The sequence below is a fragment of the Archocentrus centrarchus genome, chromosome 20, assembly GCF_007364275.1.
Source record: "Archocentrus centrarchus isolate MPI-CPG fArcCen1 chromosome 20, fArcCen1, whole genome shotgun sequence".
In the NCBI taxonomy this organism is placed as follows: domain Eukaryota; kingdom Metazoa; phylum Chordata; class Actinopteri; order Cichliformes; family Cichlidae; genus Archocentrus; species Archocentrus centrarchus.
Window position 1 is genome coordinate 9,679,016 of NC_044365.1, and position 24,385 is coordinate 9,703,400.

The 24,385-nt window shown below is 40.3% G+C and overlaps 2 protein-coding genes across 2 annotated transcripts in view; both read right to left on the reverse strand.

Moving 5' to 3' along the window:
• The window catches only part of tgfbr1b (transforming growth factor, beta receptor 1 b), an 89,429-nt gene extending 77,058 nt beyond the window's left edge, over positions 1 to 12,371 (reverse strand). The window contains 1 exon segment of the mRNA XM_030756322.1: positions 12,287 to 12,371. Coding sequence (XP_030612182.1) covers positions 12,287 to 12,350 — 64 coding nt within the window. The 5' untranslated portion in view covers positions 12,351 to 12,371.
• A 7,195-nt stretch (positions 12,372 to 19,566) lies between these two features.
• LOC115799910 (uncharacterized) lies at positions 19,567 to 21,457 on the reverse strand. Its single transcript, XM_030757202.1, has 5 exons — positions 21,358 to 21,457; positions 20,514 to 20,651; positions 20,224 to 20,402; positions 20,006 to 20,142; positions 19,567 to 19,687 (listed from the first exon to the last, which is right to left on the reverse strand). The coding sequence occupies exons 1-5, from the start codon at positions 21,455 to 21,457 to the stop codon at positions 19,567 to 19,569; spliced, it is 675 nt and encodes a 224-aa protein (XP_030613062.1).
• Positions 21,458 to 24,385: the final 2,928 nt, after the last annotated feature.

The window sequence follows — 24,385 nt, forward strand, 5'->3', positions numbered from 1 at the left end:
CAGAAAACAAAAATAAAGCTGAATGCAGACTGCGCAAAGCAGAGCTTTCCTTCCACGGCAGCATCACTGCAGTGCTGAGTGTTTAAAGCGCCAGCACCATGGAGCTGTGACGTCAGCTCTGGATGAGTACATTAGTGCGTCGTTAATACCTGTTAACGTTTGTACAGTAATGTTTCTGTTAGTTTACTTGTCGGAAACATGGATATGTTTGCTAAGCACCACCATTTCAGTTATGTTAGCTAACGAGTGAAGGATAATAGGAGCAGCTACATTGGCTACTATTTTTTTTCTCATATTAATATCAGTATGAACTGAATTGTAAACTTTTCAGCTGTTTTGGACGAAAAAATCTCTTTGATTTAATTTGAAGCCTTATTTGAACTTTTGGACAGAGGCCATTTTTATTTATTTGCACATTATATTTTCATTTAAAAATAAAAATTGCATTTACTTTAATATGCATTTTTTATTTGATATTTATTGTGATGTCACATTTGATTAGTTTGATTAGTTTCAAACTCGTATTTTTATGGGTCATTATTTTAATTATGAGAACAGAACAAGGTGAAGTTAACAGGTGGGCAGGCTTTAACAGGTGAGTTAAGATTGAAATAATCGTTGACTAATCGACTAATTGATAACAAAAATGACAGATTATTCGACTACCAAAATATTCTTTAGTTGCAGCCCTAATAGTACCAACACCAAACACCTCAACTCTACAGAAAATCTCCCTTTGTAATTGTATGAACAAACAATGTCGTTTATGGGTAAAAACAAATCTGCTAAAACACAAAAAACATGAACCTGGCCTGGCAGACCTGTTCTATTGTAGGTCATAACCCTTTATGACCTACAATAGAACAGGTCCGCCAGGCCATATCTTTACATTTTTACATGCTGTAGTGCCATTTTTTGGAATATTTCAATTTTCTATACATCAATAGAATCTTTATATCCTAAATTTTCAAAACAAGTATGAAAGAAATCCATAGTACCTACAGAAATTAGCTAAAAAGTCCAATAACACCCCCCCCCCAAAAAAAAATTGAAAATCGTTTATTTTATATATTTTTCTAGATACAGAAAAGCCATAGCTGTATTCTTCAAAAGTGTAAATGAGAAAAAGATGCACAGAGGCCTTTCAAACCACAGAAAATAAATTTCGAGTCTGTTCATAACTTCATTTGTAAGATACACTCATTTTATAAACTGTAGGAAAAACGAAAAAAAATGAATATTGTGCAGAATTTGCAAAAAGACAGCATGTGCATCAAAATAAACTACTTTCAATAGTGTAATCAATGTTCTAAGTGTCTCTGGAACATATACAGGAAGGTATAAAGTCAAACATGCAGTGGTTTCTGCTGTGCCAGGCCTAGGAGAATAAAACTACATTTCCCGGCAAGAATATGAGCGATTCGCAGGAAAATGACGTCACTTCCTGTTGCTGCAGGTAGTGGCTCATAGGATTTTTTTTTTTTTTTTTTTCCCCATCAAGGGCACAGTGGGAGCTCTCCTTCCTTGCTTCCTCTTTTCTGGAGTGTTAAACTGATATTTCTTTTTCTTTCCCAGTTACGGTGAAAATCCTGACTAGTGACTAAATATAGAACTGCAGTAAAAATGTATTTCGGAGAATGCTTGTCAACACAAAGCATTACAACATTACGCTCTTGCAGCCCCCAGTTTTTCAACAGAAAATCAGACTCTTACTTCTGCTTTATGGTTTTATACTTCCAGTTACGCAAAGTCAGAGCCAAAGTTAACTGGAAGTATAAAACCATAAAGCAGAAGTAAGAGTCTGATTTTCTGTTGAAAAACTGGGGGCTGCAAGAGCGTAATGTTGTAATGCTTTGTATTGACAAGCATTCTCCGAAATACATTTTTACTGCAGTTCTATATTTAGTCACTAGTCAGGAATTAAAGCATAAAAAATATTTTGACGGGCTAGTTAGTGCTAATAGCAGCGCTCGTTAGCAGTGTCTACAGTTATAGCAATCCGTTCTGGTAGCTGAAGTAGAGAAAAAAAAATTACAGCTGAAATTCGCAACACATGCTACTTTCCTACCGCCGAAGAGCCGGTACTCGTGCCAGTGCTGGTGCTGGTTTCAATGAACCGGCGAAACAATTAAGAACGGGCCCGAGTTTCCACCGCATTTCTGTGAACCGCTCCTTTACGTATGAGTGTAGGTAGGTACTCGTCTGGACACGGAAGCTGAAGCACACAAACGTGGGAGAACATGCTCCCCTTTCTTGTGCTGCAAATACGTTTTATGGTCCAAACCAAACTGCAGAATCTGTGTGCAGCACAGAGGTAAACACAGACAGCGATTAGAGCAAGACAACAAGTACGCACTTCGCATCCTTTTATCTGAGATATGAACTGATACAAAGCACCAAGTTCAGACTTAGAACCCAACCAAATTCACAGCTGTGAAAATCGCTTCACTTTTCTCATGTAATACACATGAGCTGCACTGAGGCAGACAGGGTCAGGCTTCAGAGGGTAGTCAAGACAGCACAAAGAATCGTTGGCTGCCCTCTCCCCTCCCTGATGGACATCTACACCTCCCGCTGCATCAGCAGAGCCAGGAACATCATCAAGGACAGCTCACACCCTGGCTTTGACCTGTTTGACCTGCTGCCCTCTGGCAGGCGCTACAGGTGCATCAAAGCCAGAACAAACAGACTCAGGAACAGTTTCTTCGCCAGAGCAATCACCACCCTGAACTCTCACACTCACCCACTGTAACTGTGCAACACCCACATCTCTGTGCAATATTATATTATTCATACTGAACAATATCTAACATTCCTATATTGTGTAATATCCAGTATTCATTCACTAGTGCAATATTCATTCACCAAGTGCAATATTCATCATCTTCATTATTATATGTATACACGCATTTACTTTCTTACAATGTACAGATGCACCAATGTAGGTATGTATGTATATATATTTTTATACATTCTATTTTTTGTATATTTTACACATTGTTTATTTTCTGTATATCTCTTGATCATATTGATTATACTAGATTATAATATTTTTATAATATTTTTATTTTCATTTTAGAGAGTTTGATTTTCTGTTACATGGCCCTCCAATCTCATTGTACATCCTGTATAATGACAATAAAGGCATTCTATTCTATTCTATTCTATTCTAATCTATTCTATTCTAATATGGTAGAAAACTTGATGCTGAGATGGCAGAGTCAAGCCCTTCTGCCGCTTTTGTCATGCATTCTTGGTTCGAGACCAGCTAGTTTGCAGGGCCGGAGTTGAACCCATTTTTCGGCCGAACACCGAGTGCTTCCGCGGTGGAAAACCCGCCTAACGGTTCAAATAATGGCACCGGCTCCGAAACCCTGTTGGTGTGAAAGAGGCTACAGTGAGCCCAACACACAAATACGGCAGAGAGCAGTGGAGGCATGGGAAAACATGTCAGTGATGATCCGCTCAGTGTTAAAGGGAATCCATCACAATTTGGCGGGCCCTTGTCCGCGCTTATTAAAATACTTAAATTTTCACTAGGTGTGACGCAAGTGCAAAGTTTCATGAGTTTTTGAATATGATAAAGCCCCCAAAAAGCCAATTCATTTGCCTGAATAATAATAAAAATAATAAAAAAATAAATAAAAAAAATAATAAACGGAGCAATTACAATAGGGCCTTCGCACAGTTCGTGCTCGGGCCCTAATAATAAACGGAGCAATTACAATAGGGCCTTCGCACGTTCAGTGCTCGGGCCCTAACTAACTGAAATTATTGTGGATTGATCATTTTTCTGCTCTCCGAGTTTAAGCTGGGAGCGCCGTCGTGCGTGTGCACGAGAAAGCGGCAGAGTCGCTCTGATGGGCTCGACACACAGGGAGCGACAAACGACAGCGACAAATGGGCCGCATCGCCACTGGGGTGAAACTGAACACACGGGAGGCGATAGCAACAGCAGCTTTGCGAATCGCGCTCTCATGTCACTCGTCTCCAAGAAATGTGATTGGTTATGAAACTGGAGGGATTTAGACATTTTCAAAGCAGTCCGTGTCAGACACGGCAATAAAGATAAGGAGTCAGAAGATTTTATTGGAACTGACAGAAATCTTGCTGTTAAGTCTCCTCTACAAAAGAAAAAGACAACCTTGGGTTCATCCTATATTAGCACAAAAGTCCTCTCTATCCATCTGTTTAACGTTAGTCTTGCGCCAACACGTTCCCATACGGCTGCCTTTTATGTGTAACTCGATAATCACTGCGTGAAGTGTCATACAATATAGAAAAGTCAAACACAGCTAAAATGATGCTTTCCTTCGTGCTCAAAGTGGTTGCAGACTGCAGCGTGTAGCATACTCTCCGCTCATTGGTCAGTCAATGAAACCCTTGCTGATTGGTTTAGCGCCACGCGACAGCGACAAAAGTAGAACATTTTTCAACTTTGTTGTGTCGCGTCGCCTGGTCGCGTATGCACGTCTACGTGTACGAGCTCGAAATTTCCCATGCACGAATGTCGCCGGTCACTTAGCTGGAGGAGGGCAAGCGATTGTCGCCTCATCGCACAAGCTCCTTAGGAAATGAATGGAGAGCGAGCGACGTCGCTCCCCGTGTGTCGAGCCCCTGAACCGACCGGGTTCAGAGCAGGTCCACGCTGCCGCAACACTGTGATTAACCTGGTCAGTTCTTGTATGTTTCCGTCTACTTTATCAGTGACAGAATAACAATCAGGAATAATAATCAAAGCATCAGTATAAGGACTCACAAATGTCAGCAAATTCCTGGAGGGAGACTGCTAAAACTGTCAGAATGGACGTGAGGAAATGAAGGAAGTGGAAAAACAGGACAAATATGTTTGCAGCCAGAAAACTGAGCACAAAGAGCGAGGACCAAAAAAAGTCTCAGCTGGCACCGCGGCGCACGACCACAAGGTAATTAACACACACAACACACACAGCTATACAAGCATAAATGCAAACGCAAGGTCAGACACTTCCATAGATTGTGTACAGAGGCTGCAAAGCCCCTGCAAGTCTAATCAGCGAGCATCTAACCAAGCTAGCTCCAAAACAGAAGCAGCTTCGTGTGGTGGTGAACATCAGGATGCAGCTGGATTTGAGCTTTGACTCCTTCAAAGAGTTTGTTTTTGTCAAACACTACATGTAGGTGTTGTTAATCTACTGCACTGACACTGGAGTTTATTGTAGAATTTATTGAGTTTGGGAATTCATGTTTTTCTTTGTTTCTCCCTGTTGATGTTCATGTGTGTCCTAATTATTACACATTTAGCTTGTAGTGCTTCTGTCTTGTGAACCGTTGGTTGTTGACTATATTTCTTTATGGTATCTTTTGTTGAGTTTTTATTACACAATTTTGCGCATTGAATCTTGCACCTGACAAAGCATGAAAATACTAAAACTAATACTGAAACTAACGAAACTAAACTAAAACTAAGCATTAAACTAAAAATAAAAACCAATAAAAAAGAGCAAAACCACTCTGAAAACTAATTAAAACTAACTGAATTAGAGAAAAAAAAAGTAAAAACTAACTTAAACAAAACGATAATATAAAATCCCAAACTATTATAACCCTGGTATATATGTATGTATACATACATAATATATATATATATATGTGTGTGTGTGTGTATGTGTGTGTGTATGTATGTGTGTATGTATGTGTGTATATATATTAGGGGTGGGACTTGATTAAAAAAATTAATCGAATTAATTACAAGCTTTGTAATTAATTAATCGAAATTCATCGCATTTCAATATTTGACATGAGAAATATTAATTTAAGTTTAGTTGATGAATAAATCAATATACATAAGCTTAAACTTCAAAATTTTGTTTATTTTCCCACCAGTCTACTACACAGACCAACGAAGGGTGGAAGTGCTCCTGTGATAAGCAAACACCTGAAATTAAAGTTAAGCATCATAACTGGATAGTTTTATTCAACATTAATGTCTCACTTGTTATAGTTGGAAATTAATCATTAGCTCAGCTGTATTCCTTGATGTTGAAATGCGTTATGCTTGTTTTAACAGCTTATTTTGAATTAAAGACTTAAAATTAAACCACAAAAAGAAAAGGTTCGTTCTCCGTTTAACCAGCTGCTTTTACACAGCTGTGCTTCGCACTCACGGTTGCTAGGCGATATGAGCTACGCAGAGGTGACGGCAGGTGACGCTGATATGAAGGCTAGCCGCTCACTTCCGGCCTTTGTGGTCTTCGTGGGCTGCGAAAGACGTGGGCCGGGTCCTTCGCAGGATGCGGCCCCTGAATTTGGACATTGTGCGTCGACATAATCTGTTTGCCTGGAACTCGTGCACTGAGAAACGTTCCACGGTGCAAAGTGCGATTAAAATGCGTTAAAATTTTTAACACGTTAATTTCCCCGTAATTAATTCATCGAAATTAACGCGTTAAAGTCCCAGCCCTAATATATATATAAAAATGAAATCTCTGGTCATAAGCAGTGTTTTTGAGCTGTGCTGTGTTGTTGAAATTGAGCAAAATAACATGAAACACAATTAGTTAATCTCTATTTGCTTTTAATTGAGATAGTTTGTAACAAACAGACCGATATTAAACGTAGCGGTGAACGTTTTAACCTGTTAACTGGCCGAACCAAAATCACCTGAAAAAACCAATGCCCTCTGGTTATTATTGGCTCTGGAAAACCCCTGTCATTGCCCATTAACTTTCCCTGTCCTGTCCTCTGGGATGTAGTGCATTTTATATGAAAGGCTAGACCCTCCCAATTTTATTGACATCTCATTCGGCCAATCATTAAGAAATGGGTTTTCCAGAGCCAATACTAACCAGGGGGTGTCACGTAGCTTTTCAGTTGATTTTGGTGCAGCCCATTACATGATTGGCCGAACGAGGTGTTAAACAAAACAGGAGGGTCTAGCCTGCCATATGAAATGCACTGCATCAGTACCGTAAGCGGAACGGACGCAGTGCATTTTATGTGGCTGTCCTCGATCTCTGAGGGGAGAGAACCTAGAGATTTGAGGCGCCAGCATAGCACGAACAGTTCAGAAACAATTTGAAATGAGAAAAAAAGCAATTTATTAACTGACTACGTCGTGTTTTAGACTGCTTATTGCAATAAGCAGTTTTAAACTGCTTATCGCAAAGTACACCCGTGACCGGTTCTGAATGACGGCTTTACAGCAGACTGCGTAACGGCACAGAATCTTTTAGTGGTACGCAGTACCGGAACGTACTGGCTTACTTTCACCCCTGGTAAAACGTGAGAAGAACGAGAGGATTGTGGGACTGGGCGTCGACGTGCCAATTATCGGTGGCGTCCCGAAGCTCGGCTCGTATCTTGGAACTGAGCTCGTATCTAGAGCAGAAATTTTGCTCAAGCCGTGGCTCGTATCTCGAAAAACCCGTATGTGGAGCAGCTCATGTCTTGAGGTACCACTGTATTCTATTAATTACTCCATCAATTAATCAAGTAATCAGATAAATAATTTTTCGGATTAACAATTCATCTGCATATTTTAACTTCCATACAACAGATTTTTCTCCGTGTGAAACAAACAGCGGTGGATGGAGCAGCTACAAAGTTCTCTGTTCTTCATATTGCTGATCAGGTGGTTGATGAAAGACCTCCAGCTGTTTCCCAGTAAAGGTTTTAAGGTGGTTACAGGAACAAGGTCTGCTGCTTTGGACACCAGAAAAACATCTCCTTTCACTCCACCTGAGTTCAAAGTCTTGGTAACAGCTCCGCCTCTTTGCACTTGCTGCACGTAAAACAGCTGCAGTTGTGTTTTTTGTTGGGAAACTGGGGGCTGCATGAGCCCCTTGGTGCTTCATTTAATCTTTTTCCTCTTACTTCTCCTTGGGTTCATGCTGGTTGTCATTTCGATTTCTGTAGCCCGCGAAATCGCCCGCATGACCATAGGGAAATCAAACGTACACATTGTGAATGAAACTGTAGTGCTCTGTGGTAGATTGCAAATTGCAGTGAAATAATACATGTGCAAGCAGCGGTCTAGCCAGGGCGGAGTCCGCGGGGCACACTCCTGTTTGCTAAATGCAGTGACAGCAGAGTTCCGAAAATGAAGCAGTGAAATACTCAGTCCGGGACAAGATCGTCTCAGTAAGATGTAGCGCCTGGTGATCAACCGCTAGCTAGAACACTTAATTTGCTTTGAGGATTTTTTAATAATTGAATTATTTGAGTTACTCGAGGAATCGTTGCAGCCCTACTAATGTTAATGAATAAAGTTAAAAAAAAATAAAATCTCAGGTCCTATTACATTTGTTGAAACATTGACTGTAATCATGCACAATCATACACAGGTTTTTGACATTAATAGACCTCTGTTACCATCACCCACACATTAATCAAAAACACTAAATAAACGAATGAACCACACAGACACACAGGGTTGCTCCAAAGGTAGAGCTGGTCATCTATTACTTGGAAGGTTGGTGTTTTGATTCCTGGTTGCTTCAGTGTGCATGCCAAAATATTAGGCAAGATACTGAACCCCAAGTTGCACTCTGATGCAACCTGGAGTACGAATGAATGTTAGATAGAAAGCACTTAGCTGTAGAAGGAAGTGCATGTATGAATGGGTTTGAATGGGTAAATGCACTTTGAATATATAAAGCACTTTGAGTGCTCATCTAGAGTAGAAAAGCACTATATAAGAACTAGTCAGTTTACCAAATCAAACCAAGGTGTTTTTATTTCTATTCTTGGCAGTGATTGTTCCTATACTGACACTGTTGCAAGACAGCCATGAGGCCATCACAAATAGCTGAAATGACAATAAAGGTTTAGACCCGTAGTTGGGTTTGTGTGCACATGATGCCTCGTGAGACTAACTTTTTTGTGAACCAACTGGATGCAAAGCTTCATCTGATACCTGTATTAGATTTTTGCAAAACATTCAAATCAGGAAACAACAACAAAAAAAAAATCTGAGGTCCATGTAACATTTCCAGTTGGTTTCTTCCATTCAAACATTTGCAAACAGAATGTATACACTGCATTATGCAAGGTTCAATCCAGCGGTTGATCGCACAGTGCTGTGCCATGCTGAGGTCTTCTTGCACTGGGCTGAGAATTTCAACAGTTCGCTATCTGAACTCTTTGCTACCACTGCAATTAGCAAGTGGGTGCACAACCTGCGCAGTCACTGATACCAGACTAGTTTTTATTTTCTCTTGCTAGATTGCTGCACTATCATATGTTCTGTTCACGCTTGAGTTTGCAAGTCTACAGAAAGCAAAATGGCAACCAGCATGAAACCGAGGGGAAGGGAGCTCAAAGGACAATTTAGAGTTTCCTATTAAACACAAAGTGACAGGAGCTCTGGGAGGTCTTTGAGGAAAATAAATCTACAATTCCCAGCAAAATGATGTTACCTACAGTTGTTGTAGTTAGTGGCTTGCATTAAAAACGTTGTAGTTCATGCTCATGTGTATGTAGGAAGTGCTGTTAGCAGCTGATTGGATCGATAAAACAACTGGATTATAATGTTTTTGTTGTGTACGCTTTTTATGTGATATCTGCAAACCCATTAGTGGAAGAAATTGGCACCCTGGGACATGCTGAATGTATGACATATAACTAACTCTATACAAAATGAATTATTGCTCTAATAAGGCCTGAATTAGAGTTCTGCGTCGGTCCTACATACATAACCAGAAATCGCCTCCAAACCCTAAGCTGTAACATACAACGTAACCTAATGTGCACCTCTTAGGAAATATAACTACACATCTGGTTGATGCAGACCACAAGGATTCCGATTACTGTGTAGGCTTCAGAGGTGACTTACGGTTACGTACCTAGGGCCCACAGAGACCCAAGGCACAAGTCTAATTCGAGCCTAACTGTTCACCATCAGTCAATTAGCAAGTGGGCCTGGCATTTGTCATTTAATATTGGCAAGCTAATTAGCTTTAACAAAATAATAAGCATTAGCTTTCTAATCCTTATCCCCTACCCCCACCCACCACTAAATGCGCCAAGCTGAAATTTTTTTCTGACTAGAACCCTGATTATGTATGTAGTAGAGTATAAGTGGGACACACTGTAGGATATCTCTCAGTCTCAAAATACTTGAGAACCAGAGGAGAGAAGATTCTAAACTGATCCTCATATCTTCTGTCAGGGACCATCAGGGTAGATTTGGAGCCTCTCTTGACATTGAATTGCATTTCATTCAGGAGTTCTGACACAACACCGATCTTTTCTTTGAGCCACTCCTGCAAAATGTGCCTTGTTTTCTTATTATGCTGGAAAAAAAAAGGGGGGGGGGGGGTGCAGATGGAGAAGCACAAGAATAAGAAGCAGTGAAAATGGAAGATAGAAGGGGAAAAAGGTTTTATGAGTGAGAGCATGAGCACTGAGCCTGTTAGGCTGGAGGATGATGAGTACTAGTGACACCACCTAATTTAGCTTGCTGCCAGTGCTCAGCTGGATGCTGCTAAAGCAAGTGTAGGAGCTGCATGGGTGTGGTGCTGAACAGGAACGTGGCATAGAGAGGTAGCAGTGAAGGTGCTCTGGTGTAGTGTAAAATCTAATACATAGCCACTCACAATACAATTCAAATGCTTTTTTTTTTTAATGTGAGGATGACATCTGCAATGGCTTCCAGTCTGAAATGATGTTGCTCCAAATGTGGACCCACACCATGACAATCCTATTGCTGAAACAAAGAGAGTGGAATTACCTCCCCTTTGCCTATGTACCTGAGTCAACATATCAATTTAATATCCAGCCTGCCTGCATCTGAAGCAGCAATGGGGTATATGAGCTTTTGGAATGGGTAGCCTATAATAAGCTCTTTATACATGCCCTTTGAAAACCGTGCTCCTCCACTCATCATGAGCCTCTCTATACACAAAGGAATGCCACACAAAGAACCGTGAGTCTGCAAATCAATACAAAAACCCCCACTGTTGGCTGTTTGCACTTATAAGAAAAACCTTCTCCTTTGACAATCACACACTGGCTTTTGAAAACATCGCAATCACAGTTTAGTTGCAAAAACAAAACAAAATGAAAATGTCAGCACAATGCTAGCAAACATGAATAAACAGCAGCAGCAGTATAGGTGCCATGCTCTAATGAGCAGCTATAAATGCCGAATCCGATTCACTACAGCATTTGGATATATTCAATCCTGCTCATCTGTAACCACTAACAGTTGACTGTACATGAGTCATGCTACTCCGAGCGCCTTGAGAAGACTCTCGTCTATCAGACGTAAATTAAAGATGCCACGTTTCCTTAAAACATTTCAACTCGTCTGCCTCCACTCTAGTTAACTATAGCGCTGTTAAGCAATTTCCGAAGACGTGTTTGTAATGAAACAACGTGCCTTTCAGTAATTTACCGAATGTGCAGGACTTTACCATGCACGTTGACGAATTCAGCAAAGCAGCGCAGATTTATTTTGAATGCAATCTGGTGAACATAAGAGCCTATCGTATGTGCAGTACTTAAGAAGTATTTCTTTTTTTACAGCATGTTGCATATCTGAATCAAGAAAACCGGGGTCAAAACTTGCTGAAAGAAATTGTAGTACGTCGTTATAGTACAACTCAACTAAAAACCGACAACTGTAGCGAACGCATAAAAGCTAACAGGCCAGTGAAACTAACTGCAAAACAAAAATTTATTAACGTAAAATAAGCGACTTCTTTTAATCAGACTAACAGCAGATTAAAGGTAATTCTACTGTCTTCTTTAATGCTACTGAAGACGAGTTCTCTGACCAAAACACTGACAGTGTATCTGAGATAAGACAGGTATTCACGACCTCGATGGTACATAAACCCCGCGAGGGAAAATGTTCTCCGAAAGTTAAATTAATGTTTGACAAAAAAAAGCAAACATCCACTCTATGATGCGTCCAACTTTGTAACTGCCGAACCATGTACTATTCCTTCAGACGGTTTCTAGCGATTATCCTCGTTGGCAAAGCAAAATCTAAAAGCTGTGACCAATAACCTGGCAGAAGAAAGACAAACACCGAGCGCCCCACTCTGAGGCCTTTGAAGCGCAATGTGACTTTTAACTGCCTTCTCTCCTTTCCCCCCAGACAATAAACATTCCTCAGACAGGCAGCAGCAGGCTGGCCGCAGACCCTACGCCATTTTAGTTAGACAACACTCCGCTTCTTCGGGGTTCTTGAACAAAGAGCTTTTCTAAGGGAACTCAACCGAGTATACGTATACGTTTCGCGAAATACGTAAGAAATTTCAAAAGCACACCTCCGTCGTGTTGATTCAAAGGCACTCACCAGTGTTTTCTTCTATCCTTGTCCCAAACAGAAGGACGATCACAAAAACCAATATTGCATCCATCGTGGCTGCGGACCAGACTGGCACTCGACTGCTAACTTCTCCCTGCTCAGAGGAAGTTAGGCATTGATTGGCTGACAGAGCAACGAGTCCCGCCTAACCAGAACCTGGTCGGGCGAAGATCGATGCTGATTGGCGGATAGACGTTCCACATCCCGCCTCACTAGAGCAAGTCTGTCGCTCCTGTAAACAAATTCGTGCTGTTCACTACACTGACAAAGAATTTTATGTATTTTCTTTTTCTTTTTTTTAAGCCTGTCATGTCTGGCACTGGCAGTTTTAGCAATCAGAATCATGATCTGAATGCACTGTTGTCCCAAACATATTTGCTTTTACAAGACCTCTATAAATTCTCTATAGGCTCCTCCTGTTAATGTTTGTCTTTTTATTTCATGTATTCGTTCATTTCTATCACTGTCCACACAATATGACTGTCATGTCTGGCAGGCAGGAAGAAAAGAGTAAGAAGGAGAGAAAAAAGTAGAATGAGAAACAGAAGTAAGTGGACAGAGCACAGGTACGTATACATGCATACATGCATACATATATACATATACACACATTATATACATACAGACATACATACATACAGTGGGGAAAATAAGAATTTGATACACTGCATATTTTGCAAGTTTTCCCACCTACAAAGAATGGAGAGGTCTATAATTTTTGTCGTAGGTACACTTCAAACTGTGAGAGACAGAATCTTAAAAAAAAATAAAAAATCAGAAAAATCACATTGTACGATTTATTAAATAATCAATTTGCATTTTATTGCATGAAATAAGTGTCTGATACAATAGAAAAACATAACAAACATAACAACTGCTGCTCCATCATCTAACACCCCAAGACCATAAGACAGCATCCACCCAAGTTCCCACCACCAGCAACTGGGACCCATACACAGACACCACAAAGAATTTTATAATTACGTTACATTCATATTACTTTACCACAGCTCAGTATTGTTTTATATATTTTGTATATTTTTAAACAATCATATCGGAATGAAAACTGTTAATCTAATCTATGGGATATGTGTGAAATTTAGATGCATAGGATTGGATGGAATCTTCCACAAACTCTTCTGTAGCCTCAGACAAAGAAGAAGATACACTCATGACTTTGTCAGACAGAAAGAACATGCCACCATGGCTCTGACTGCAAGAACATATTAGTAACAGCAGTGAATGGAAAAAACATTGTTACACACACACACACACACACTTACTTCACTATCACAGCAATTCTCAGCTCTCTCTCTCTCTCTCTCTCACACACACACACATACACACACCATACATCTGGTCATAGAGCCTGTGACCATTCCTTTGTCTCATCCGAATTTACTCCACCCCAAAACCACACACACACACACACACGCACACACACACACACACACACACACACACACACACACACACACCATACATCTGGTCATACAGCCTGTGACCATTCCTTTGTCTCATCCAAATTTACTCCACCCCAAGGCAACACACACAGGCACACATGCACACCCACACAAACACACACACTTACTTGACTTTGCCACAATTCTCCCTCCTTCTAATGTTTTCTCTCTCTCTCTCTCTCTCTCTCTCTCTCTCTCTCTCTCTCTCTCTCTCTCTCACACACACACACACACACAAATATACAATCACCAGGTCCCTGGAGACTGTGGCAGAGATTGATGATGGTGTATTTTCTGATGTCCAACTGAGCCCTGCTCTGCATGCACACACTGACTGGCTGCTACTCTCTCCCTACTCTATCCCTGAACAATGAAAAGGAAGAATTATAAACTTGGTCAAATCAGTGTAACAGTGTATGGTCATCATGTGATTCGAAAAGAAAAAGTATCCAGGATCCTATTTATTTCAGTATCACATATACTCAAATTTTTTTTAAAATATGTTAAATAGATATCTCTGACACCATGCCCACACGCATGCACACACACTTTCTTTTGGGAACAAAAATTATTGAAATATATATCAACATATAATTTTTGGTCCATATCGCTCAACCCTACTGTGATCCAGTGTATCAAAGGCCGCTATTAAATCCAATAAATCCCGGATCACATAATCCCTGGAGTGTGCAGCTAAAATAATATCATATATTAGGGGTGGGACTTTAACGTGTTAATTTTTATTAATTAATTACGGGGAAATTAACGAATTTTAAAGCATTTTAATCGCACTTTGCACCGTGGAATGTTTCTCAGTGCACGAGTTCCCGGCATACAGATTATATCAATGCACAATGTCCAAATTCGGGGGCCGCATCCTTCGAAGGACCCGGCCCACGTCCTTCGCAGCCCAGGAAGACCACAAAGATTGGAAGTGAGCGGCTAGCCTTCATATCAGCGTCGCCTGCCCTCACCTCTGCGTAGCTCATGTCGCCTACCAGTGCGAAGCACAGCTGTGTAAAAGCAGCTGGTTAAACGGAGAGCGAACTTTTGCTCCTTTTTGTGGTTTAATTTTAAGTCTTTATTCAAAATAAGCTGTTAAAACAAGCATTACAACATCAAGGAATACAGCTGAGTGAATGATTAATTTCTAACTATACACAGTAAAAATTCCAGTGTTAATTTAACACCCACAGTGTTAATTTCAACACCGACAAAGTGTCTATATGTGTCCACACTACCTGGTGTTAAAATAACATTTGTGAAAGTGTTAAAAGATTGACACCCATTTTTTTGTTAAATTAACACCAGACATTGTTTACTATTCAACAATACCAGGTGTCACATTAACATTACAGTGGTGTTGGTGTTAAAACGTAATGTTAAAAGTAACACCAGTATAGTGTTACTCACAAAACAAAATGTGGTGTTAAAAAGGTAAATTATGCACACCACAAGGTGTCAATACAAACCAAATCCAGTGGAAAAATATATAATAAATATTCAAAACATTACACAGAAATGGAAAGTTTAACTTTTATTAAACCCATTTAAATATTAAAGACCTTCAATGCACAGCTCATATAAAACAGCAGCGGGGCACAATATATGTTATTTCATCACTGTCAGCTGAAAACTGCCTGTCGTAAGGCTGATAATATATCAGATCAGAGATACAGATAACAGCAAACACATCATCCACAATCTCTATTCTGAAAGCATTCAGATGATCATCAAAATACTCTGTAATGACTTTAGCAGTCAAAAGAAATGCTTCATCATCCTTGACTATGATGTTAACAATTTTTTGAAAAACAGGCATTTCATTTTCAGTACTTGTACAGACAATCATTCCAATATGGTATTCTGTTCCAAAGTTTTTCACCCATGAAGCTGTGGATACACAAGGCGCATTCAACCTGGGGCAAGACCTTAAGACCTCACTGAAATCTAGTTCACTTATTGGGTAATCTTTAAGAGGACCAAACTGAAACCTTTGAAAGTAAAAATTCTCCCAATGAAAAGCCAGCTGCCTCTGGTGCTTCTTTACCAGTGTTTTGGTTATGTTCTTAAAGTTCTTCACAGATTTCTTGAAGAAATTGTGTTTACCTTCAAATCTCATACACCACACATGGATGAGTGGTCCTATTTTTCTGATGCATCTGGGGTAATGAATCATCAGATGATGTTTTGGAATCAGCTTCTTGTCTGTAAATACAGACTTAAAGAGTTTATGATGGTCAGAAATCAAATGCTTTAAGAAATAAGTCATACCATCTGTGATTTTTGGTGAGAACACAATATTGACGATTTGAATTACCCTCCAGTAGCTGTTATTCCTATTAATTATATCTCCAAAAATCAAGGGTGTATTGCATAAGAGGCACCATGACTTAATAGCATTGAGGCCAAGGTCATTGCTACCATCAATTTTGACTGCACTAGGTCTGTTGTTTCTCTCAAGGTATCCATAGTTAAAGCTCTGTATCCTTTCTGAAAGGGTGTTTAAATCTATGGAAGTCCTAACCATGTACTGAAAAAGAAGCTGAAGTTCATACTGCACAACACCTTCCAAAAGGTCATGCATAATATCAACTGCGTAATTGTTTGAACAATGAAAATACTGCAGTGCATTAAGAGGACATTCTCTTTTTACACCAAAAGAATGGACAAGAATGGGATTTTGTGCCACAGCATTGAAATGTTCTGAATAGAGCTCTTTTGTGCGAAAAATTAGGTCTTGGTCATCCTCACTGAATACTGACTGAAGCTTTGTTTTATCAGTTAAACAAAATCGACAACAGTAAGTTGCACTGAACGATTCAACCAAGCCAAAAAGGCTATGCAATGCCAAATTATCACCAGTAACCTGAACAATTGAACCCCTTAATGGTGTATCAGAAAATGGGACCTTAATACCTTCTGTCTCGAGACATTTCAAGTCATTAACAAGAGGCTGCAAGACTGGACCAAAACCGTACTTCTTTAACTCCTCGGCATGGAAAAGAGAAACTAGATGAATGTTCATCAAAACTGAATTGAGTTTAGCTGACAAATTTCTTAAAATAAAATAAATACAGCCAAGTTTATGTGAACCCCTTTTGGGTCCCAGTGGATTTGCCGTTTCAAAATCATCGTAATACAGCTGTATTTGGAGTGCATGTTCTTGCTCTGAAAATAATGAGTGATTTCTGAGATAGGAACCATCATTGATGTCTCTATATATCCCATCTTCATGACACTTTACCTGTTGAAAGCAGGTACTGAGTTCTTGGTTGGTGAACAATGAATCAAGAGTTCCTAAAATAGGTACATACATAAATTTGTCATTAACAGGAATTTGACTGTATACACCTGTGGTTTTATCCAAACCTGTATCATAACGTACTCCAAGAACATGCTCTACTGGTTCAACAATTTTCCATTTTTTTTCAAAATACTTTTGCCTCTTTCTTTCAGTGTTAAGGTGTGTGAATGGATTTTCTATGTTCTCAAAACATTCTCTGACTTTGTTTAAGGTTTGTTCATTCACCTCAGATGAAAGACACTTAAGAACGGCATCTTGTGCTTGAATATGGACATCATTAACAACCTCCTCCATTGAACAAGTTAAAGACTGCACAATATTTTCAGAAACTCCAGCTGCTTGAACTTGGGCAATAACAGAGCTACACATATCCATTAACTGCTTCTTTTTAGCGTGACTTTGTTGACCAACAGAAGAGCTACTCAATGGGTCATGAGCAGAAACATCATCTGTCTCAACATTATCTGTACCAACATTGCCCTTATAAACAGAATCTGTGGCAAATGTGTCTCCATGTGCTTTCAGCAAGTGCTTCTTGAACCCAGAATACGTGTAAAAAACAGATGAACAGCCATGTTCCCCACATTTCAAACGCAATTTGTGCCCTGGATACAAAGCATGACTAAATTTCAAATGCTGGAAAAGAGTTGAACAATTTCTGTGCTGAACCTTACAAATGTAACATGTTAGCATATTCAAGTGTTGTTAATCCTCACTCTAATTTCCTTGACTCTGGGGCTCTCCTTTGTTGTTGCAACATCAATGCCATAAACCGTTGTTTGGATGAATGTGTAGAAGTTGAGGAGGGTTGCATCATAGGACACAGCAAACACAAAGTGTGCCTTAAACAGTTCATCGAAGGCAGCCACTGCAGTCTGTGCCACACAGGGAATGGGCTTCTGATCCAGGATGATGTAGAATTTCTGTATCCTGCTCTTCTTTTCTCCAACGCAGAGGAGGAAGGGCTGTGCAGATCCAACTGTGGCAAGGAAGGTCGCCATGCTTGTCCCCACCTAAGATTGAGAGACAGCATGTTAGAAATGATTGCTCTTATTCCCTCACAAGCAACAAATTAAGGACATTTTATTATTTGTTTTTTTTTTTGGGGGGGGGGGCACAGTGGTTAGCACTGCTGCCTCAGTTAGAATACCATCTGGAAGGCCTGGGTTCGATTCCACCTTGGCCCAGGCCCCTCCCTCTCTCCCTGTGTCGAGTTTGCATGTTCTCCCCGTGTCTGTGTGGGTTTCCTCCGGGTACTCCGGTTTCCTCCCACAGTCCAAACACATGCACTTACTGGGGTTAGGTTAATTGGAAACTCTAAATTACCCATAGGTGTGAATGTGAGTGTGGATGTTGTCTGTCTCCCTGTTTTGGCCCTGCAACAGGCTGGCGACCTGTACAGGGTGTACCCTGCCTCTCGCCCTGTCAGCTGGGATAGACTCCAGCCCCCCCCGCAACCCTGAATATGATAAGCAGAAGTGAATGGATGGGTGGATATTTCACTTTTTAAATTTAGTTTTAGAAAAGTGAGACCTATTTACTGTAAGTGAAGCAAAGTAATTCATGCCAAAAACATACCTTCATGAACTTGATAACACGGTCAGCATCCTCAGGTGCACTAATTTTTCCCTGTCTTTTCCCCTTCGCGGTTGGAGGCAAGAGATGAACCAGCAGGAGAATAGCTGCCAGGTCACTATCCCATTCTAATGAAATAACACACACCATCTTAAGAATCACAGCATGCAAATGCATATGTAGAGAGATCTATTAATACCTACCATAATCACTTGATTCCTCCTGAGTGGACAGAAGGTCATCCAGATGAGCACTCTGTCGAAGGCTTTTGCTGACAGTGGTGACCCTCGGTTTATAGAATGTTGGCCATCTTGCGATGAACTTCCCCGAGATGTCTTCTCCAAAGAGCATGATGAAGTCCTGTTCAATCTAGCACAGAGAAAAAAAAATGCCATCACAATCCAATTCAACAAATCAATCAGTTAATTAAATCTGTCTGAGTTTCTTACTAAGCCTGGTGTATCCAAGAATCTTGGGAAGTGATCCAAGATGAGTGATGACTGGTCCAGATCATGAAGCATATTCTGTCTATGCTTAAATGTTGCCTTCATTTTCTCCTTGACAACTTCCTGGTCTGATGAATGTTTCATCATGGACATTGCTTCTTTGCATCCATCACCAAACAGCTGTTCAGATGTTAAGGTCTCCCTCAGAGTTCTCGGGCCGCCTTGATGAGCAGACTTGGAGCTCCTCTTGAAGTCACTTGCAGTGTTACGCTGAACTGTTTTCAATCGATAGGCCAGATAGCCCTGTCCACTGATAGGATCATAGTAATGCTCCTATCACAGAACAGAACAGACAAGACAAACTGTCTATTACATTCCATTCAAAAGGACAATTACAGCTGGGCTGCAACGGTTAATCGACACCCCCCCCCAAAATTAATAAAAGTCCAAACAGATTTTGACCCAAGAAGAGAACATTCAGGGTTCCTGCAAATTAATACTCACATAGCCAGTCGGTGAGCCATTATCTTTCAAACTGGGGAAGAGGGTGACAATTCCCAGGGCGTGGGTAATGCGAACGTTGACAGGAGGGACTCTCCTAAAAAACAATTCAATAAAAATATTGCCATTTCACATAGGGATTAAACAAACACACCAACTGTGCAAAGGGTTATGAATAGAAATTATATATTTAATGTATTCAATAAGTAAACTTAAAACCTCTTAAGCCCCTTCTCAGCAATTACAAACTATTTGAATAATCATTATGTTAATTGTTTTTCAAATAATTCTGACATTTCTGTGGATTTCATACATGTATGTGTTTAACTAAGATGAAATTACAGTGCAACCAGTTGAAAAAATAAAGGTTAAATTCCGCCCCCATACAGATGGCTGAGACTTATTGATTACATACCCATGACTTTCAATCATATCCGCCACTAAAATGTTGACAAGTTTCTTTCTTGTTGGATCAGAGAGACTTCTGGTCTTGTTGTACTCTTTTATTACATCTTCTCCCCCTGGTTTTTGGTGCAGAGCTACATAGACAATCTGCAACAGATTTCACATGTCATCCTGCTATGAATTTTAAAAATGGATCAACGTTCTATTTCCAACCTTGAACCAACTCACATTTTTTGCCATCTCACTGTCAGGTGGTCCTTCAACCAGTCGTCTTCTCTGTGCTTTGGTGTTCTCTGTAATCACTGTAGAAGATGAGCTTGCTGAGCTTGGAGACTCGACTGACGAGAATGAGCCATCTTCAGAACTGAAGGAAGCATCTGTGACCTCACTCTGATCAACAGGGGCCACTGTATAAAATTTAGAAACTTCATTAGTAAACAAATTAAAATAACTTTCGCTTTATATATATTTTTAAATGCATTAGAAGTAACACTTGTTTTAATGCTTTTATGTCTTACCAAAGCGCTCAGTGACTACTTTGAAAGATACTGTAGCAGACCTCAGGAGTTCATCAAAAATATCAGCATCCACATCGACTCCAGATGAGTCCTTCAGGTCTACAGAGACTCCACTTGCCAAGTTGAATTTAGCATGAACTGGAAGGGAACAAAAATACTCATCTTAACCTGCTAATTTAAAACATGGTTAGAACTGTAAAGGGACAATCACATTTATAATTAAAATATATTTCAAATAACATTTTCAGACAATGAGCTGCTGGTTAAAATAGTAAATTTTATCATGAAGTGTTGCCTCTATTGTTGAACACAGTTCACCAAAATTTTACACAACCATTTTTATGAACAATAATGAATGAATTATTACTCCAACAAAGCTCATTACTTCAATAAAGAGAGGGGAATTAATAAACAGGCTGGACATGAGGAACACATAGATGGGCCTAAATCTTTCTACTAAGAATTGTTAGACAAATCCACATCTTTTTTGGGCAACATAAATTATCCCTGTCCAAGTTTTGACATGCCATCCTCCAAACCAATAATTATTTATGCAGTGACCATATTTTATCCTTTAGGTCCAACATGCAATTACACTTAGCAGAACCCACCAACATATTTTGAAATTGGTTAAGAGTTGTTCATTTTTCAACTCCATTACATGACTTCCCAGAGTTTATGTCCCAGACTGTTGGCAAAGGCACGGCACTGGTGCTGATTAAAATGCAGATTCCTAAAGGCCAAAAACTATCTTTATGATGGGGAAAGACATTTGAGTTAGAAAAACTAAGCTTGCTTTATTTTATGGCAGCTGCCATATCAACATAATTAGCACTGAACTTACCCTCTTGAATGAACTTCAAGTAATCATAGCAGTCATCTGTCACTGGAACCCGAACCCGAACCCATTTCTGGACTGCCTGATGCTCCACCTGCACCAGCATTTCTCCAGAACAAAAATGGACACATTCCAAGCTTTGACAACACATTACAGATATTTTAAAGAAGCACTGGTGCTGAAAACTCATGTTTGACTATAGCTTTCTGAACACAAGTAGCGCTGCAACTATGGATTATTTTTGTAATCAAGTATTTTATTGATTACTTCATCCATTAATCAAGTAATCGGATAAGAAATTATTTTTCATATTAACAGTTCATCTGCATATTTTAACTTCCATACTGCTCATTTTTCTCTGTCTCTGTAAGTCTGTAACTGTGTTTACAGGAACAAGCCCTGCTGTTTTGGACTAGAAAAACGTTTCCTTTCAGGCCACCTGAGCTCACCATCTCAGTAATGGCTGCGCAAGTGCAGACAGCACTTAAAACAGCTGCTGAAAAGAAAAATAAATAAATAAATAAAGAAAGAAACTAACATTCTCTGCACAGCAAGTACAACGCACATGCGCACACTCACAGCACAGCGCAGTGGGGGCGTGGAAAAACCTGTCAGCAAATATCCACTCCAGTTAAAGGGTCCCTAATGTGAATGAAATGCTCCGCTTACACGGAGACACCTAAGCTGCAGCATTAAAAGGAAACATCGAAGCAACAAATTTGTATCGAAGATTTTTAGGATTATTTGAGTTACTCGAGGAATTGTTGCAGCCCTAAATTTTGCATTAAATGTTCAATTTGTGTATCAAAATACATGAAGGTTGGTATTTACCTTTCATGCTTTGATTTTTTTTTTTTAAATGGAAAGCCTGAAATTTTCCTTTGCTCTTCCCTTTTCCTCTAACTTCTCCCGTTTATGCCGGTTGTCATTTTGATTTCTGTAGCCCACGAAATCAAGCATACCACACCCGTTGTGAATGAAACTGCCCCTGCTCTGTGGTAGATGGCAAATTTTGTTTAAATGATATAAGCGCAAACGGCGATGATAGCGAGCTAGCCCAGACGGAGTCCGCTCCTGTTTGTTAAATGCAGTGACAGCAGAGGTCCAAAAGTAAAACCATGAAATCCTCAGCCGTGCGCGAGGGCGCCTCAGCAAGGTTCAGAGCCTGGCGATCAATGGCTAGCTAGCATGGTTTTTGGAGGGAACGTCCCCCACGTCCTCTTGAAGGCTCATTAGCAGTTTGTATTGCTAGCTTTGTAAATGCACACATCGACAATATTTAAGGCCATACCGCCAGACGTGTCATATTTACGCTGTAAAATGACTACTAGAACTGACCAAATATAACATTAGAATTCAAATTTACCGCTCCCTAGATTTGGTAAAATGGCGGGACCTTGAATTTGGTGAACTTTCCATTCAAAATAGGTTAAATATAGTATATTTTTTGATGTCACAAACTAAAAAGCACATTTCAAGAATCAAGAATCAAGAATCAAGAATGCCTTTATTAGTCCCACAAATGGGGAAATTGCAGTTAACAGAACATCCATCCAAACATAAACATAACACAGACAGGGGGGACAGATGTCTGAGGTCATGCAACCGTTTCACAACGGCGCTACCTTTAGCAGAGAGACAGAAAGAGATACATTGGGATAGTTAGGTTCAAAAAATCATCTCATACTGTGTTCATAAAGAACACCTTACGAGGTTCCAAAAAACACCTCAGCAAAAAGCATATTGCACATATAAAGCCGGGATAGCAGTATGGTGGGTAGGGTCAGGGTCAGGAGGAGATGCAGACGGAGACGAGAGGGTGGGGGCATTGTGGAGCCCAGATGCCAGCTCCCAGCCAAACAGTTCGCTGATAGTGGTGGAAGTTCATCAGCGGCCTTGGTACACCAGATCCAGCTTCACAAATCACAGAGAGGGCTGAGGGGGAGTGCGGCCGTTACGCATAGCTCTGGAGAGATATGATTGCCAGCCAAGGCCGGCTAGGGAGCCGAATTCTGATAATGCAGATGTTGTTTTGGAACAGGCTGCTTGTTTTTTCAACAGCCTTCAGTCTCACTGGGAAGCCATTCAATAAATCCAATAATCCAAATTCATTAGTTACCGTCCTCACTGTGCAGAACCGTACCTTATCTCCAGATCGAACCCCTCTCACCTGCTACTCCCCAAGTCTACGGCTCAGGTTCATCAGGCTTTGAGTCTGAGTCTGTACCATTCTGGTCAGCCCATCCACCTGGGTCGGCAGCCTCTGCAGATGTTGAACTGCCGTCCAGGTTTTCTTGATTTCTCGGTAAATCAGGTATCCTCCAAGCCCAAACAGAAAAGATACCGCTACCAGATAGCCAAATATGTAAGCGTCTTCCACGTCTTCCACCTCGAGGGCCGAGAAGCACACAGGTCTCCACGAGCTCCAAGAGTCGATGACGTATCCAACCGGGTCTGTTCCACTCGGACACGCAGGCTCCCCTTTTCCAGATCTCATAGTGGAAAAAATTCGATCAATGGTCTTGAAGGCCCAGTTTGCCAAATCCATATTGCTCTCAATCTTATTCTTATTCGAACAGTGTGCAAGAGACGCACTCACAGCAAGCAGCAAGCAGGAAAGATAGGGAGGGCAGGGAGAGAGATAGAATGCGACCGTCCCCGTCAGAGGCTGGAGCAAGAAGTTTTTAATGTAAGTTTTTAAAAAATTTTTTTCTATCAAAACATCAAGTCTGGACATTTAGCTTACCTTTAGGAAGTAATTTTGTCTTCTGCGGGTTAAAAGAAATGGTAATGTCCGACCGAGCGACTGCTGGCAACCGACAGAAAGCAGACGGCACTTTGCAGCCGTAAAGCGAAGGCGTGGCTTAAGCAACACCAACCAATTAACGCTTGAATTTAACAACTTAAATATGTAAGAACTTACACCAGCAGTGTCATTTTACAGCTGTGTGTTGTTAATACAACACCAACACTTTTTATTTAACACTACACCCTAGATTTTAACACTGGCATTTTTAATGTGTATTAAGTGAGA